The 14,678-nt window shown below is 50.4% G+C and overlaps 1 protein-coding gene across 11 annotated transcripts in view; it reads left to right on the top strand.

Moving 5' to 3' along the window:
• The window catches only part of PRMT8 (protein arginine methyltransferase 8), a 91,430-nt gene extending 80,581 nt beyond the window's left edge, over window positions 1-10,849 (top strand). For 5 of the 11 annotated variants that reach the window (XR_016022631.1, XR_016022633.1, XR_016022634.1 and 2 more), the window contains 3 exons: window positions 595-745; window positions 4,791-8,803; window positions 9,992-10,018. Coding sequence is in view for 4 of the 11 variants with exons in the window: in XM_088801381.1 (XP_088657507.1) it covers window positions 595-745; window positions 1,633-1,847 (366 nt within the window). In the remaining 7 variants the exon portion in view is untranslated. The other 6 variants (XM_088801383.1, XM_019756931.3, XM_074325248.2 and 3 more) reach the window with 4 other exon arrangements.
• The last annotated feature ends 3,829 nt before the right edge of the window (window positions 10,850-14,678 follow it).

Raw genomic sequence — 14,678 nt, 5'->3', positions numbered from 1 at the left:
AAGTTCCCTCAGCTTAGTCTGCCCTCACTCCAGAGATAATACTTGATGCTACCTAGCTATCGCCAGGCACTTAAACATCAAAACACTGGGAAATGAGTGGTCTGGTTCACTGGAATCACTGGGAGGACTTGATAAAGCACATTGCTGCTTTGATTCAGGAGGGCTGCTGTGCCCTCCCCTCCCTACCTGCTCCAAATTTGCTCTCCTGTGAGGCTGATACCACCGGGGACCACACTGTGAGAAGAGCCCGATGGACACAGCGATGCTGAGGGTCTGCTCTGAGGACACACGGGCTGGGTGTAGGGATGCTCTGTCTAATTAAATCTTCTCTTCTGTGGCCTCACCTCCCCATCTGCCCCACCCCCAGCAGACTTCCCTTTTCAATGCTGTTTGTTGCCCTCGGCTCTGATATTGCCTGAGCATGCTCTTCCCTAGACAGGACGGAGGAGGTCACTGGGAGGGCGGTGGGTGGGCTGGGAAGGGGAGGGTCTCGCATGGGTACTGAGTCCCCATGGACGGGCACGAAGCCCCTCACCAGCACCCCGACCTGGTGGGGCACTGAGCGTCTCACATTCTCTCTCCTCTGGGCTGCAGGAGGTGGACATTTACACGGTGAAAACAGAAGAGTTGTCCTTCACGTCTGCCTTCTGCCTGCAGATACAGCGCAATGACTACATCCATGCCCTTGTCACCTATTTTAATATTGAATTTACCAAGTGCCACAAGAAAATGGGGTTTTCCACAGGTGAGCCTTTGGTTGGCATGCCAGACCCTCCTCTCCCCCGATGCTGAGGCTTTGTGGGAAGTGGCACAGGGCTGGCCTGGATGTGGGGACGGACTGGGCAGTAGCCAGGGGCCCTTCCTTGGCATCTCTTAAGCCTTCTCCACTGCAGGGTAATTGCATGTCTCCACATTTTCGGCTGCCCAAGGACAAGGTAAATAAAACTGTGGCGTGACCAGAGCTGAGAGAGTATATTCCATGGGCAGATGCAGGGTGTTCAGGCCCCTTTTCAAGTGTCCATTTGCTCATTTAGCATTTCCTGAGCATATTTTGCGTTAGGGGTAAAGGGACGGTGGAATTAGATTTCTCCGTCTCCACTGTCATGCCTTACTACAGGACTCAGTGTACCGCTCAGTAGCTTCCCTGTCTCCGCCTTTCTTGGCTACTTCCACCCCAATCCATCCTCATTAAGTCACTGACAGTCTTCCCCAAAGACCACCCATGCTCGCCCCCTAGCCCTCCTTCAGAGGTGCCTCATTGCCTGTAGCAGATAAGCCCAAATGTCTTAGCCTGGTAAGTGGGGGGTTCTGTGACCTGGCCCTAGCCCTCTTCCCCAACCTCATTTCTCATCACCCATGCCCCGTCCTGTGCTTTGCCTTCCATCCCTGTCCCATTGCTGCCACTGCACACACAGTGCATTCACTCCGAATGTCTTGCAATTCCCTGAAATCAGTGAGGCTTCTTAAGTCTCTGGGCATCACCTGTTACCCATCCCGATGTGCCATGCGGCAAGAGGGTCTCTTATCAGAAACTCCTGTCATCTCCCTTCCTCCTGTATTAGTTTGCTAGGGTGGCCACAACAAAGCACCACAGGCTGGGGAGCTTGAACAGCAGAAATTTATTTCTCACAGCTCTGAAGGTTAGAAGTCCAAGTTCAAGACATCAGCAGGGTAGGTTTCTCCTGAGGCCTCTCTACGTGGCTTGCCAATGGCCGCCTTCTCCTGTGTCCTCACGTGGGCTTTTCTCTTTGTGTGCATATCCTTGGTATCTCTGTGTGTGTCCTATTCTCTTTGTGAAGGACACCGGCCACATTGGATTGGGGTTTACTCTAAGGGCCTCGTTTTAACTTAAGCACCTCTTTAAAGGCCCAGCTCCAAATATAGTCATGTTCTGAGATGCTGGATGTTAGGGCTTCGGCACACGAATTTTGGGGAGACACAATGTAACCCATAAGACCTCCCTTTTCCCCACCTCCTCACTGGGCCAACTCCAGCAGAGGCTTCATCTCTCAGCTCAAGTATTACTTGATTCCCCTCCTTCAATCTTGGGTCAAACTTAGGTACCCTTCCCGGGCTCCCTGACATCCTGTGCTTACGTCTGTCATAGCGATGTTTAAAGCGATGTGTGTGCACAGTGGCAAATGTAAAACAAAGGGTATGAAAAGTCAAGGAAAAAGTCCTCTCCCCATCCATCCCACTGTCAAGCCTCAGAGGCATATGTTGTTAACAATTTCTTTATCTTTCCAAAATTTTTAATGGTGCACAAGCACATACATATCTATATATGCCTTTTTTTCTTTTTATTTGAAATAATTTTAGACTCACAGGAAGTTGCAAAAATATTACATGAAGTTCTGTGACCCCTATGCCCAGCTCCCCCCATTGGTGGCATCTTATATAACCGGAGTACAACATCAAAACTGTCAACAGGTTGGTTCATACTCTAAACACTGCCCTCTGCTACCCTTTTTTTATTTGACAAGATGCCTAGGACGTACTTCCATAGCCTCACAGTGATAGCTACTTTCTGGTTTTAAACAATTACACAAGATTTCAATATAAAATGTGCCATCATTTATTCAACATTTCCCCCATTTTTGCAGCCCTTGGTCTCCCTGTAAGGCGGGACCACATCTCATTAATCTCTGCACTCTTGGCTTCTATGGCCGTGCTTGGCTCACAGCAGGTCCTAAACAAATCTCGGTTATGTAAGTGTGTGAAGATACAACTTCTGCCCTTGGGAATGTATTCAGATGGACCATTCATGTGGCGCCTCCCTGGGAACAGGAAGCATGTCCTTGAGGGCGAGTGTGCCTGTGGCAGGAATAGATGGGTTCCACCAAAATTCAAGGATGTGATTATTCACTTCCTGAAGCCATAGTGACAATGATTCTCTCTTACCTATTGACAGAGGAGGCAAGAGACTTACCTAATCCCTCACAGAAGGTATTTTTCTGGAACCAATGTCTCCTGACCACAAATACCAGGGTTTTCTGGTCTGTACCAGCCAGGCCTCTGCTGGTACCTCCGTGCCCTGGGGAAAGCCAGGGAGCCTAATCTGGGTCATTATAGCTGCCACCCTCCTCAGAGGGGCAGCCTGTGAGCTCATCTGGGTGGGCAGGAACATCCAGGAGAGGGCAGGGAGATTTTACCTGGACCCTGAAGGATGGGGAAAACTTGGCCTTGTGATGATGAGAAGTGAGGGGTCGGCTTGAGGATCAGGGCTCTGACCGCAGGCCGGGGGTGGAGCCACAGTGGCTGGCTCTGTCCCTGCCACCTCCAGGGTGATGCCTCCACAGGGCCTGCCAGGCTCCGGTGATGAGGCAGTTAGTGGGCACAGGTGCTCTGGAAAAAGTTCTGGCTTTCAGAAGCCTGTGCTCCAGCCCCTTCGCTCTCAGCTGGGCTTTCCTTTCCCCTGAGATGATCTATTTCCGGTCCTTGAGGTGAAGCAAACAGCCTGGTGGACCCTGTCCAGAGATGGCTGTCTGGCTCAGTGGTGGCTGTGACATTCCTGATGCCCCCACGTGGAGGAGGCTTGTTTAATTCAGTTCAGAATCAAAGAAGTCAGCCCTCGGCTGCCTGGGCGATGGTGAGGATTTGAAGGATTAAGTCTCCAACCACTGGCCCCTTTCCTTCCCATTCTCGGGTCACACCCCACGATTGTCCCACACAAGCCTGTGGGAGGAATGATGATTGTTTTGGATCAAGGTCTGAGCCGGCTTCTCTGCCTTTTTGCAGTTGTGGCATCATGTCCCCTCCCCTTTGCACAGAATCCCAGAAACTTAGGTTCTGAAAGGACATTTGGGGTTCCTATAGCCCTCTTTTCCCTGGGCCTTGGTGCAGAAGTTCTCAAAGTGTGGTCCACGGACCAGCAGCATCAACACTGCTCCCCCCTTCCCCCCCCCCAAACTTGTTAGAAATGCAAACTCTTGGCCCCACCACAGACCTGCTGAGTCAGAAATTCTGAGGCGGGGCCCAGACGTCTGTGTCTTAGTAAGTCCTCCAGGTGACCGTAAGTCCTCCAGGTGACCGTGATGCAAGGACTAGGTTGAGAACCACTGCCCTTGGGCACAGGGACAAGATGGCTGAGAATGTGACCAAGGGCGGCATCCTCTGGGAAGACAAGCCCATGTCTTCTCTACGGTATGCCTTGTGGCCGACAGAGATCCCTCTTGCTGCAGCATTTCCATAGACGTGGCAACCAGGAGAAAGGAAATTGTTTAGTTGCTTTCTCAGCCGCCCTGATATGTCAGCGTGGGCTCTTGCTTCCAGCACATAGCAGATGTCCTTACCAGTTAGTATGGGTTTGGTGGTGGGCTTTACGCAGACCCTCTATACTCTGACCACCAAGGAAAGAGAATTTCTCTTCTGTTTTTAAGGACCCCAGATACACAGAATTAGATGAAATCTTAGTTGTTGGTTCATGACATACGATCATTTGGGTTATTCGAGGTTCACTTTTTGCTTATTTATTAATTAATATAATAAGATTACTATTATTATTGGAATGTAAATACAGTAGTTAAGAAATAAATTATTAAAATATAAATATTAACCAGAAATATATTAATACATTATCCCGCGGCTGGTTTTGGACCTAACCAATGTATTGTTCGGTCTCAGCTAGTTTGGAACTTCATGCAAAGTGTAGCCCGCTTATGTGGCCCCTCCCCATCCACCCCCCAACCGGTTTCCATTTCAGCCCAGCGGAAGCTGGCTCTGGGGGGTCCACTCCAAAGTACATTGACTATTGTGCAGCTTGAAAACAATCTGGCATCTTCTCTCTGCAGCTCCAGGCAGAAGCTGTAATGCGCACCAGGGCCTAGGGTTCCAGTCCGCGTCAGCCAGCGGGCCCAGCGGCCCCCGCCTCTTGGGTACATCCTGGGGGGTGGGGGAGGAAACAGGAACTGGGGCCCTAGGGCTGCTATGTGGTAGGCAGAAGGGCAGTAGGCTGAGTATAACCAGGCCTGGTTTGAGTCCTGGTTTTTCCAGGAATCAGCAAGGTAAGGTGATTGACGCTGAAGACAACTGAGCGAGTTACTCTCTGGGCCTTGGGCTTGTTCTATGTGAAACGACACCATTGGACCTAGATTGCCTGGCAGCCCTTTCCAGCCCTGCCATCCTGTGCCACTGAGTCATTTTCTCAGTTCACAGAAGCTTCTTGGTGCATAGTTTTAAATGCTCCAAAAAACTTGTGAATCCCCTAGGTAATATAATTATAAATTTACAGCTTTAGATTTTAGAAGAAACATTAGATTTCACTTAGCCATTGGGAAGTGAAACAGGAAGCAGGATTCCATTCCCTTTCCAAAAGCACCAGGAAAACTCTTCTTGTGAGAGGCCTCTGCTGTTTGTTCCCACAGTCTTCTGTGATCGGCACCCCCCTCCTTGGTCACAGCCACACCAGACATTACCATCTGTCTTCTCACTTAGGTGGTAGGATCTGAGGGGGGCAAGGCTGTACTGGCTGTTCTTCCCCACATTTAGGGCCATATCTATTGCATGAATGGATGCACATACGCTTGGAATGCATATGCACCAGTGCTGCGGGCAGCATTGTTCACACTCACCTCAAAATACAAAACACAAGCTGTCCATAATCCAGACCCCAGAGAGACTGTGAGGCGAGGGAGGAAAAGGATCACGATACAAAGCGGATGCAGGTACCTTCATAACAGGGAAAGCGAATGCAGTGACACTGTCTTGAGGATTGTAGTTGGGGCGGGGAGGAGAGGCAAAGGCCTGTTCACTGACGAGAACTCTAGATGTCATCCACCGCCCGGTATTGGGTGTTTACTTCAGGATGCTTCCCCAGGACATTCTAGACCAGTAGCATGAGGCAGCGTCCCTTTGTAGGTCAGAGTTGTAGTTTATGGATAAGTAAGTGATATACGACTTTCTATAATAATGAAATAACCGCCTAATGCAATGGCTCAGTAACATTCTAACATGGGCCTAATATGTTAGAGGTAGGGTGGCCATATATTTTATCTTTCAGTTAAGGATACTTTTGAGAGGAAAAGAAAATGTGATAAATAATTATGCCAGGAACACAGAAGTCAACTGGAACTGTCCTGGGCACAAGAGGTTTGGTCACACTTAGTACCTTTGCCCCTTCTCATCCTGTCTCACCCTCATAATACTCCGCGTTCTGAAGATGTAGGAAATGAGCCCCAGGGTCACAGTGTAAATACGTGGCAAAGTGGAGGCTGAAAACTGGGCCCGTTGTTACCTAATTAAATATCCTTTCCACGGATACCCACCCCAGAGATGTTATTGTTATTAGATGTGAATGATTAGGTTTGTACAGTGATTTCAGCCATGGCTGTATATCTACATCACCTGGGGGTAGGTTTCTAAGTCTTGGCAAACATGCCCTCTAGTACAGTGAATTTTCATAAATTTCTTCTGTTAGAGGATTAGTATTGAGAAGACTGATTTAGATAATTAGTCCATGATTAATGGATCCATCCTAGAAATGAGACGCTTGCAGGAAATTCTTAATTTTTTGATGTTGATGTTGGGAGAGAGGGGAAGAAATCACTTTTCTCCAACCTGAGGCTGGCATGTTTTTGGGGGGCTACCATCAGAGGCAGGCTCCTAGGCTTTGTGGATCTGAGCTAGTGAAGACTCTGGAAGTCTCACAAGGCATCTGAGTAGGTGACAGGAAGAAACTGCTTGAATCCCTTTGCCCGAAGGTCTTTAAGAACAGGAGAAACACCTGTCTGAGCTGGTGTAGGTGGAAGTGGGGGCGAGAGCCTGTCAGTCATAAACTGCTATTCTGCACACACACTAGAGACTGTCTTTTGTCCACTTATTTAGGTGTAGTTGGCAGAGAAGGTTCTGGGAGCAGGTGGACTTTGTCCTTAGACAGCAGTATGCCTTAGAGGCCAGGAAGGCCGGGTGTGTTTGGAGATCCAGGATCTGAGAGGCACAGATTGCATGTTCAGTATCCTCCTTCCAGCCCTTCCAAATGCTCAGGCTGCCCTTCCTCTCCATGACCTTGACTTTGCATTGATGTCCCACATGCACACAGTGAAGTCTACTTGAGCCTGTACCAAACAACTAACATTTGATCAAGCCAGTCCACTGCAAAAGGCAAGGAAAGACGGACTCTTCACCACCATTAAAATAGATCTTGGGGCTTGAACAATCTTAGACGTCACCTATCTGACTCAGTGTATGATAAATCCCCAGTTTGTGGACCTCAAGTAGCTCATAAGATTGTGGGACAGCTCTAGTTCTTTCTGGTGAATTAAAAATCTGCCTACTAGTAATTCCCACCGACTAGCCTTTGTTCTGCCTCCAAAGCCACATATAAGTCTTTCCATGTGACCGTTTTTGAAGTGCTTGAAAGGTACTTATTATGTTCTCCCCAAGTCTTCTCATCTTTAGCTCTGGTCCTAAGCAAAGAGGGAATCAATATGAATGAGTCCTATATCCTGGTGGAGGAAGGTAAGCGCCTGAAGGGCCAAGAGGAACTTATGATGAGTTCTGTAGCCCCTGGGTTCTAAAGCCCCCAATGTAACTGAACACCTGTGGGTACATTGAAGCATCATGAGAGGTCTACTCTTTGGGTTGTTACCAAATCAAATGTTCATTGATTCAGTACTTATAGATCTACTAAGTGTGGTGGTAAGCACTGAGGATATAACAATGAACAGGCCTGCCCTCATAGAGATTGCAGTCTTGTGAAGGACACAAACACGTGAGGAAAAAAAGGTATTTGTGCTCCGGCATGATAGGCACCATGGTAACGGAAGCCCAGGGTGCCCTTAACGCAGGTGGGTGGTCAGGCAAAGCTTCCCAGAGGAAGTGACCATGAAGGATGAGGAAGAAAGAATCTGATGAGTAGGGAGGGGAGAGTGTACCGAAGACGGCTACAGTTGAGGAAGATGGCCCATTAGGCAGACCCCTCATTTAGCTGTAGAATCTGTAATGTGCTGAGAGGGAATGGATGGGATTTAATGGAAATACAGGGGAGGTGCGATCATGCAGGCGGTGTGAGCTGTGGCCCAGCACTGGGGCTGGGGAATGAGAATCATCCCTCACTTGTATTTGATCCAGTTAGGAAGGCACAGCTGAACCCCCTACCTCCGGCAGGTCTGGGCCAAGGGTACTAATTTTGGTTCTAGGGCAGAGAAGCAGGCAGCGAAAGCTATTTGTAGGACTGGGCTGTCAGTGTTACTGGGGAAACTGGGTTAGCTGTCGAGTTTGCATAAATGATGTCATTTAAGAGGAGACAGGATGGCCTACTCTATAAATCTCTCCCTTACACTGTCTGAAAGTCTTCACTCTGTCAAATTAATGAAAATCAGTAACATTCTGGGATCCATTTGTGTCACAGAGTTTAGCTGGTTGAGGGGGTTATTCATCCTTCACTCCTTGGTATGAATTTGTACCATCAGCTTGTTCTCTTCTGATCTCCAGCTAAGACTCACAGTCCTGACAGGTGGGAATCTGATGGAAGGAGGGGTCAGTAGGACCGAGGGGGCAGTTCTGGTGGGGGCTTGGAGGCAGGCTGCAAGGGCTGGACATGTGACCCAACAGGAGTGTTGTGTGGGGGTCAGAAAGTTTCAGCGGAAACCCAGCAACTTGTAGGCAGAGTCCCAGCCTCAGCCCTTCTGGAGACGTCTCCTCTGACTTTTCTGTCCCCCTGCTCCCTGTCCATCACCCCTCAGCCCCTGACGCCCCCTACACACACTGGAAACAGACCGTCTTCTACTTGGAAGATTACCTCACGGTCCGGAGGGGGGAAGAACTCTACGGGACCATCTCCATGAAGCCAAATGCCAAAAATGTGGTGAGTGCTGAGACAGCCTCTGTGTGGGCCGGCGTCAGAGAGGAGAGGGGACTGCAGAGCTGGTCGCAGGACCCACTCGCCTAGGTGCCTAAGTGCCTTGTGTACAATCAGGAAAGTTACTGGGGGAGACAGTAAAAGGTGGGCTTGAATGTGACTCGCCAGAACTGCAGGACTCCAACCTTGGCTCGTTAAAGCTCAGGAATTAGAAATGTTCTCTAGTTCTCTCTCCGGACTCTCAGCCTTGAGCACAGCTTCTAGCTTTTTATGGAGGGGCTCTGAGACTGGAGGCTATTACCATGGGTTTCACTTCATTCCGGATGAGCTGAGCCAGGAAATAAGAGTTTCTGAGGGTTTAAGCAGAGGAGCAATACAATCCGATTAGCATTCAACTTTGAGCACGTCTGGCACAGGGTCATGAGGCCCCATCTCTCCAGTCTGTTCCCCCACCATTCTCACCATGATGGAAACAGAGACCACATGGCCTTTCTTTTGTCACATCTTACATCGTGATGAAATCTCCAGCTGTCTTCCTCCATCCTGCCCAGGATATGAATCAACCTTTTGTCCAGTGTGTCCACCTCACTTCATCTCATCATGTAGGCATTGTATCCTCTTACATCATCACAAGAAGGAGGGATTGACGTAATTCCTCCTGGACCTAGTGGAAATCATATGCTCGTGGGAGAGAATCTGACTGCATTTGAATAGAAGGTGTTGGAGCAACACTAATAAATTTCAGAGAGAGAGAGAGAGAGAGAGAGAGAGAGAGAGAGAGTGTTTCTGGTGACCTGGGGAAGTTTGGTTTCTATTTCTTCAGCTGGCCTGGTGGGTTGGAGACCGTGATTCTTTTTGAGCTATCCCAGGTGCGGAAAACTGCACTAAGAGTCTGCAGAACGCTTTGAGGGTTATACCACAGAAGACTCAACCACCCCACTCTGTTTTCTCCCAGGATGAAAGCAGAGGGAACATTTTTATATTATAACAGGAAGGATTTGGGTTAGGAATCAAAGAACTTCCTGTGAGGATAATGAGGCACCAGAATAGATTCCTGAGGGCTGTTCGTGGGAACTCCTTAACTAGCAAACCTTAGGAACACAGTAGATGCCCAACCCTCTGCCTGCGGGGAGGGGAGTGGTGCCGTGACTTCCTACCACACTAATGCTGTGACCCTTTCCTCCTTCTTTGCAGCGAGACCTCGATTTCACAGTAGACTTGGATTTTAAGGGACAGCTGTGTGAAACATCTGTATCTAATGACTACAAAATGCGTTAGCACATGTGGGAAGCTGCAGAGAGCAGTGAGAAAAAAAACCTCTCACCTCGATCTGCAGCACTGTAACAAGGAATACTGTTTGCAGGACTACATGCTCAAAAACCAGAGTTTTTAAATTCTGCCAAGAAGATTGGGGGACTCACCAAGGCTCCCGAGGGCCCTGCCACTGGACAGAGGTCCTCCAGCTCCTCAGTTCTGCTCTGCGAGCCCTTCACAAAGGCTTTGCTCTTGCTGACCAAGAGCGAGCTCCGCGAGTGCTGCAGCTGGGCCTGAGGACAGAGAGTACCCATGTATACCCATTGTCCTCCTTTACTGTGAATCTCCAGATCTTCCAAGTTTTGCATGCTGCAGGCATCTAGGGCAGATCGCTTCACTAGAACCTGGAGACTAGTGTCTTTGATAGCCTAAGCCAGATTATCTGTCTGTGCGGTGATGTGTGCGTGCGTGTGCACGTACAGCATATACAGTCGTTTATTTACCCACAACACTGTATATGCATGCATATACAACCACTGGGTACACCCGTGTGTTCATTCAGGGCGTGTGTGCGCGCGTACGTGTGCATAGAATATATATTACTCTCAGAGGACATTCTGTTGCTTTCGAATAGGAATTTGTTTTGTGATTAGTTCTCCCCTTCCCCATCCCTTACCAGCTATGAAACGTTCTCTGTACTAGCTCTGGTCTCCTTTTGACTAGACCGTGGCTCTGAACCCTGAGCATAGTACCACACCATCTGTGGGCGCTCAATAAATGCACATGAGAGTGAAGCAATGGGACAGCTGCGTTCCTGGTGCTCTGGAGTGGGAGGGCTGGGGACAAGTCAAGGAAAAAGAAAATCAAAGGAGCAACACTTTTGTTGCTCCCTGCTCTGGGAAGATAAGCTCCTTGGTAGAAGCATCTGGGAAGTCAGGACTGGCTCCAGGGCACCTCCTCTGCAGACTGTCAGGGGGTGGGGAGAGGGTCCTGGAGCTGAGGTGGGGGATATGAGCCAACCAAGAGTGCTCTAGAATGGGAGGCCATGTGAAGCCTGGAGGGAAGCCAAGGTCAGGAGCAGGAGTCTGGGATGTACATGCTGCTGGGAGGACGAGGAGAAAGCAGGAGATGGAGCTGAGAGACAGGGCAGGTCTGAGGAAAAGGCCGGGAGGGACACTCTCTGTCTAGGTCTTCTGGACCTTCCCATTGAGCCCAGGTGAAAGACACTTGGCCCTTGGACACTGGGTCCCAGCTTCCCATCATAGCTCCCTTCCCCAGTGTGGATGGTAAATTTCCAGTCCCCCCACTTCATCAGCCTTACCACCTCTAAGATTTTGGACTCCACTCCCGTCATGGAGAGGGCAGAACCAGATGAGACACTTCTGTGGCTGGCAGGGGGCCTCACCTGTGAACAGGGACCCAGGTCTCGCTGCCTTGAAGATTCAGTTGCCAGGGAGCATGAGGGCCTGCCTCTTCGGTGTGGGAAGAAAGAGGCCCAGCGCCTGGGCCGTGGCGGCAGTCTAGGCTCACTGTGCCTTCCGTGCATTGTGGATGCTGGGCAAGTCCTCCTGCATTCCTGGGCTCACCCTCATCACCACTGAAACAGGGATCTGGACCAAGTGAGTGTTTCCCACACTGTCCTGGGGGCCCGAGGGCTTGTGGGAGGTGCCATGGGCAGAGTGGGCAGAGCTCTGGGTCTCCCCTCCCCAGACTCAAAAAGAGTCTTTCCTTCCTCTGGTTTTATTTTCTTTGGAAAAAGAATTCTACTAGTAAAAATAAAATAGAGAAATGAGAAGGAACCAAGACCAAAACCAAACACCTTTGAAAATGACTTATGTAGGTGACACGGAAGTCCTCCCAGGCCTAATACTCTGAGGTCAGTGCTATCTTGGACCCTCCCTCGTCCCTCCCCTCCTGCGCACTAGACCTGTGCAGTTTCACCTAAAACACTTTCTGCAGCACAAAAGCAGCCTTTGAGTCTCAGCTGGGCACCTACCACCTGGCCCAGAACCACATTTTCACTCACCTGCATCTTGATGTTATCTCCTGCCCCCATCAGCTCTAAAATATTCTCTGCAACCATCATAACTCAGAAAGGGGGACGGGCTCTGTGGGCAGATAGGGGCCTTTGTCTTAATTTTAAAAGTGGTCTCCTCAAGGAGCACATAGATGTGTGGGCGCTCTGCTGGGCAGGCAAAGTGGATTTCACTTGCCCTTTGGCCTGGTGCTTTTGTGCAGTGTACAAACTGCACAACAGTACTCAGAGGCCCTAAGAGAAGTGGAGCCCTTGCTTTCCATTAGAGACCTCTCGGGGAAGCTTCTAGCCTCAGTCCAAGAGTGGTAACAGAATCTCCAAAGGATGGAAATACAATGTCCTTTGCCAGGCCCAATGAAGTGTTTTGATTTAGTTTGGTTTGGGGTTATTCTTTAGCTTCGGAGACAGGCAGTCTCATCCGAGTCATCATCTCTTCTGGGAGAGACATTCCAGGGGCTGGAAAGGCACAGGGGCCATTTAGAGGAAGCGGTGGGGCTGACAGGGCCCAGGATGGGAGCATGAGAAGGAGACATTGGCTGGCGGTGGGTATCCTGGGGACAGCAGTGCCCTTGAAGATAATAACTCACTTCAGCGACAGTGGCCCCGCCCTTTCATAACGCTCTGGCATCTCCTTACTCACTGGCTTCCCCAAAGCCCTGGGAGTTAGGTGCTAGGTGCTCCTCACCCATCTTGTAGCTGAGGCTCTGAGACCCTGGGGGGCCAGGGGCAGCCATGGAGGCCGGGCGACGAGCGAGCACAAGAGCTGCTCAGCGCGCCCTCTGCTGTTCGTGCTGCTCCCTCTGCGCCTCCCGCCCAGGAGGCCTCTCTCTTTGTATCTAGAGACAAATACAGTGAAAATCATTAATGCTTTTTGTCCACATATATTAGACTAGAAAAATTGAGAAACTTAAGAGAAGAGCACAGCGACTGTATTAGAGGGGGAGGGTTAAAGAGGACGTGGGGGTGGGGTCCCCAGAAGGCATTCTAGGGGAACACATTTGTGGGTTTTCACTGCGGTGGAAGGGCTGCCTGCTCCTTGAAGAGGCCCATTTTGAAATTCAGCTCTGGATTCTGTCTGTCGTCAGGCACTGAACCCATCCCGCTTTGCGTTGAATTCCATCCATGGGCACTGGGGCAAAATCCTATGTTGCCAGGATGAAGCTCGGGTTTGGGGTCTGCAGGCATCCCTGACACCCCTGGGGGTGGGGGCTGGTTGAGCAAAGGCTCAGCAGAGGAAAGGAGGGTCACCCCTCGGCCTGCCCTGGCCCCCATCTTCTGCCCCCGCCACACCATCCCCTCTCTCTGCTCCTGGGCTGCAAAAGTAGAGCCTGGGAGGCATGAAGCAGCAATTCCACGGCAGCCCTCCCTCCTGTCCCTGGGAAGGCTCCAGTGGGAATTGTCATTTGTCTCTGATTCAGTGGAAAATAAGCACTATCTCCTTTGAGCATAGAAGTCAGTGTATAAGATGAGGTTTCGGCGCGACAATAGAGATGCTTTAAGAATGACTTCACTTTTGAAACCTGTTTTTCCCCCGACTCTGCCTTTTTTTCCTTTTCTTTTTGAGACTGTACAAATCCCATTAGTGACTTTCTCCTCTGTCATTCTTCTCCCTCTCCGGGGAACAGCTCCCTTCCATTCCCAACTCCCCTGTCCTCAGACCTGCAGCCACGGTGCATCTTTTGTGAGCTTATTTGGGCTTATTTGTACCTGGGTCACTCTGGGCTTGCGCTGAGGTCCACTGCAGGCCTGGTCTCTCTTCCCTACTGGCCCACAAGCTCCCTCTCTCTGCCCATGTTTTTCCCTGAGCAGAGTGAGGGTACAGGTGGGAGATGACAGGGTGACAGCTGACCGGCATGACCCCTGGGGAACGTATCCAGGAGTGACTCTAGGAGCACTAGCCTCCTGTCTTCCAATAGCTGTGTCTGTGTCCCTTGAGACATGCCGACATTTTCTTTTCTTTTGTAAAAGCCACCCCGGAAAGGCCACCTCCCCTTTGCCAGGCCCTACCTTCTCCCCGTCTCTGCAGTCTTCTTTGCCTCTTGGCATCTTGCACCTCATTTCTAGGCCCAGCCTGGCCCTAGATCTCAGTAACAGGATGAAATTAAGCCAGACATTTCTGCCGCTCCCTGTGCCTTGGGCAGTCACCTGGCCAGGAGTCTGTGCCCGGCCCAGTGGCCAGCTCTGATCACTGGGTATCTGCCCTGCCTTGGTCTCCTACTTTACGTCCCAAGTCCCACATAGTACGCGAGCTTTGTCTCATTCTTGCAAACCCCCATCTGTACTACACAGAGGCTCTCCAGCCTGGTTTCTGGAGTCTTCTTCCTAAAGACAGATTTTTCTAGATCCCTGCTACCTGCCTGGAGTCTTGAATGGCACCTCCCTGCACACCTGGTTGCTGAGTTCTGCCCCACCTGTGACGCACCCTAGCTTGCCTTACACCCTCAGGCTGCCTCATGTTGCGTCCAAGCCCTGGGCCTGTGGTCCGCTGACTTCCAGAATAAGCCTGACTTCCGGAGGATGGGTTCTCTCCTCCCACCTGTCTGACATAGTTGTGCCTGGCTCCACATCCGAGCCTGCCCAGCTGCCCCGCCC

The sequence above is a fragment of the Rhinolophus sinicus genome, chromosome 1 (assembly GCF_057876585.1).
Source record: "Rhinolophus sinicus isolate RSI-liver-muscle chromosome 1, RSI-T2T, whole genome shotgun sequence".
In the NCBI taxonomy this organism is placed as follows: domain Eukaryota; kingdom Metazoa; phylum Chordata; class Mammalia; order Chiroptera; family Rhinolophidae; genus Rhinolophus; species Rhinolophus sinicus.
This window is presented reverse-complemented; position numbering and strand designations above follow the sequence as displayed.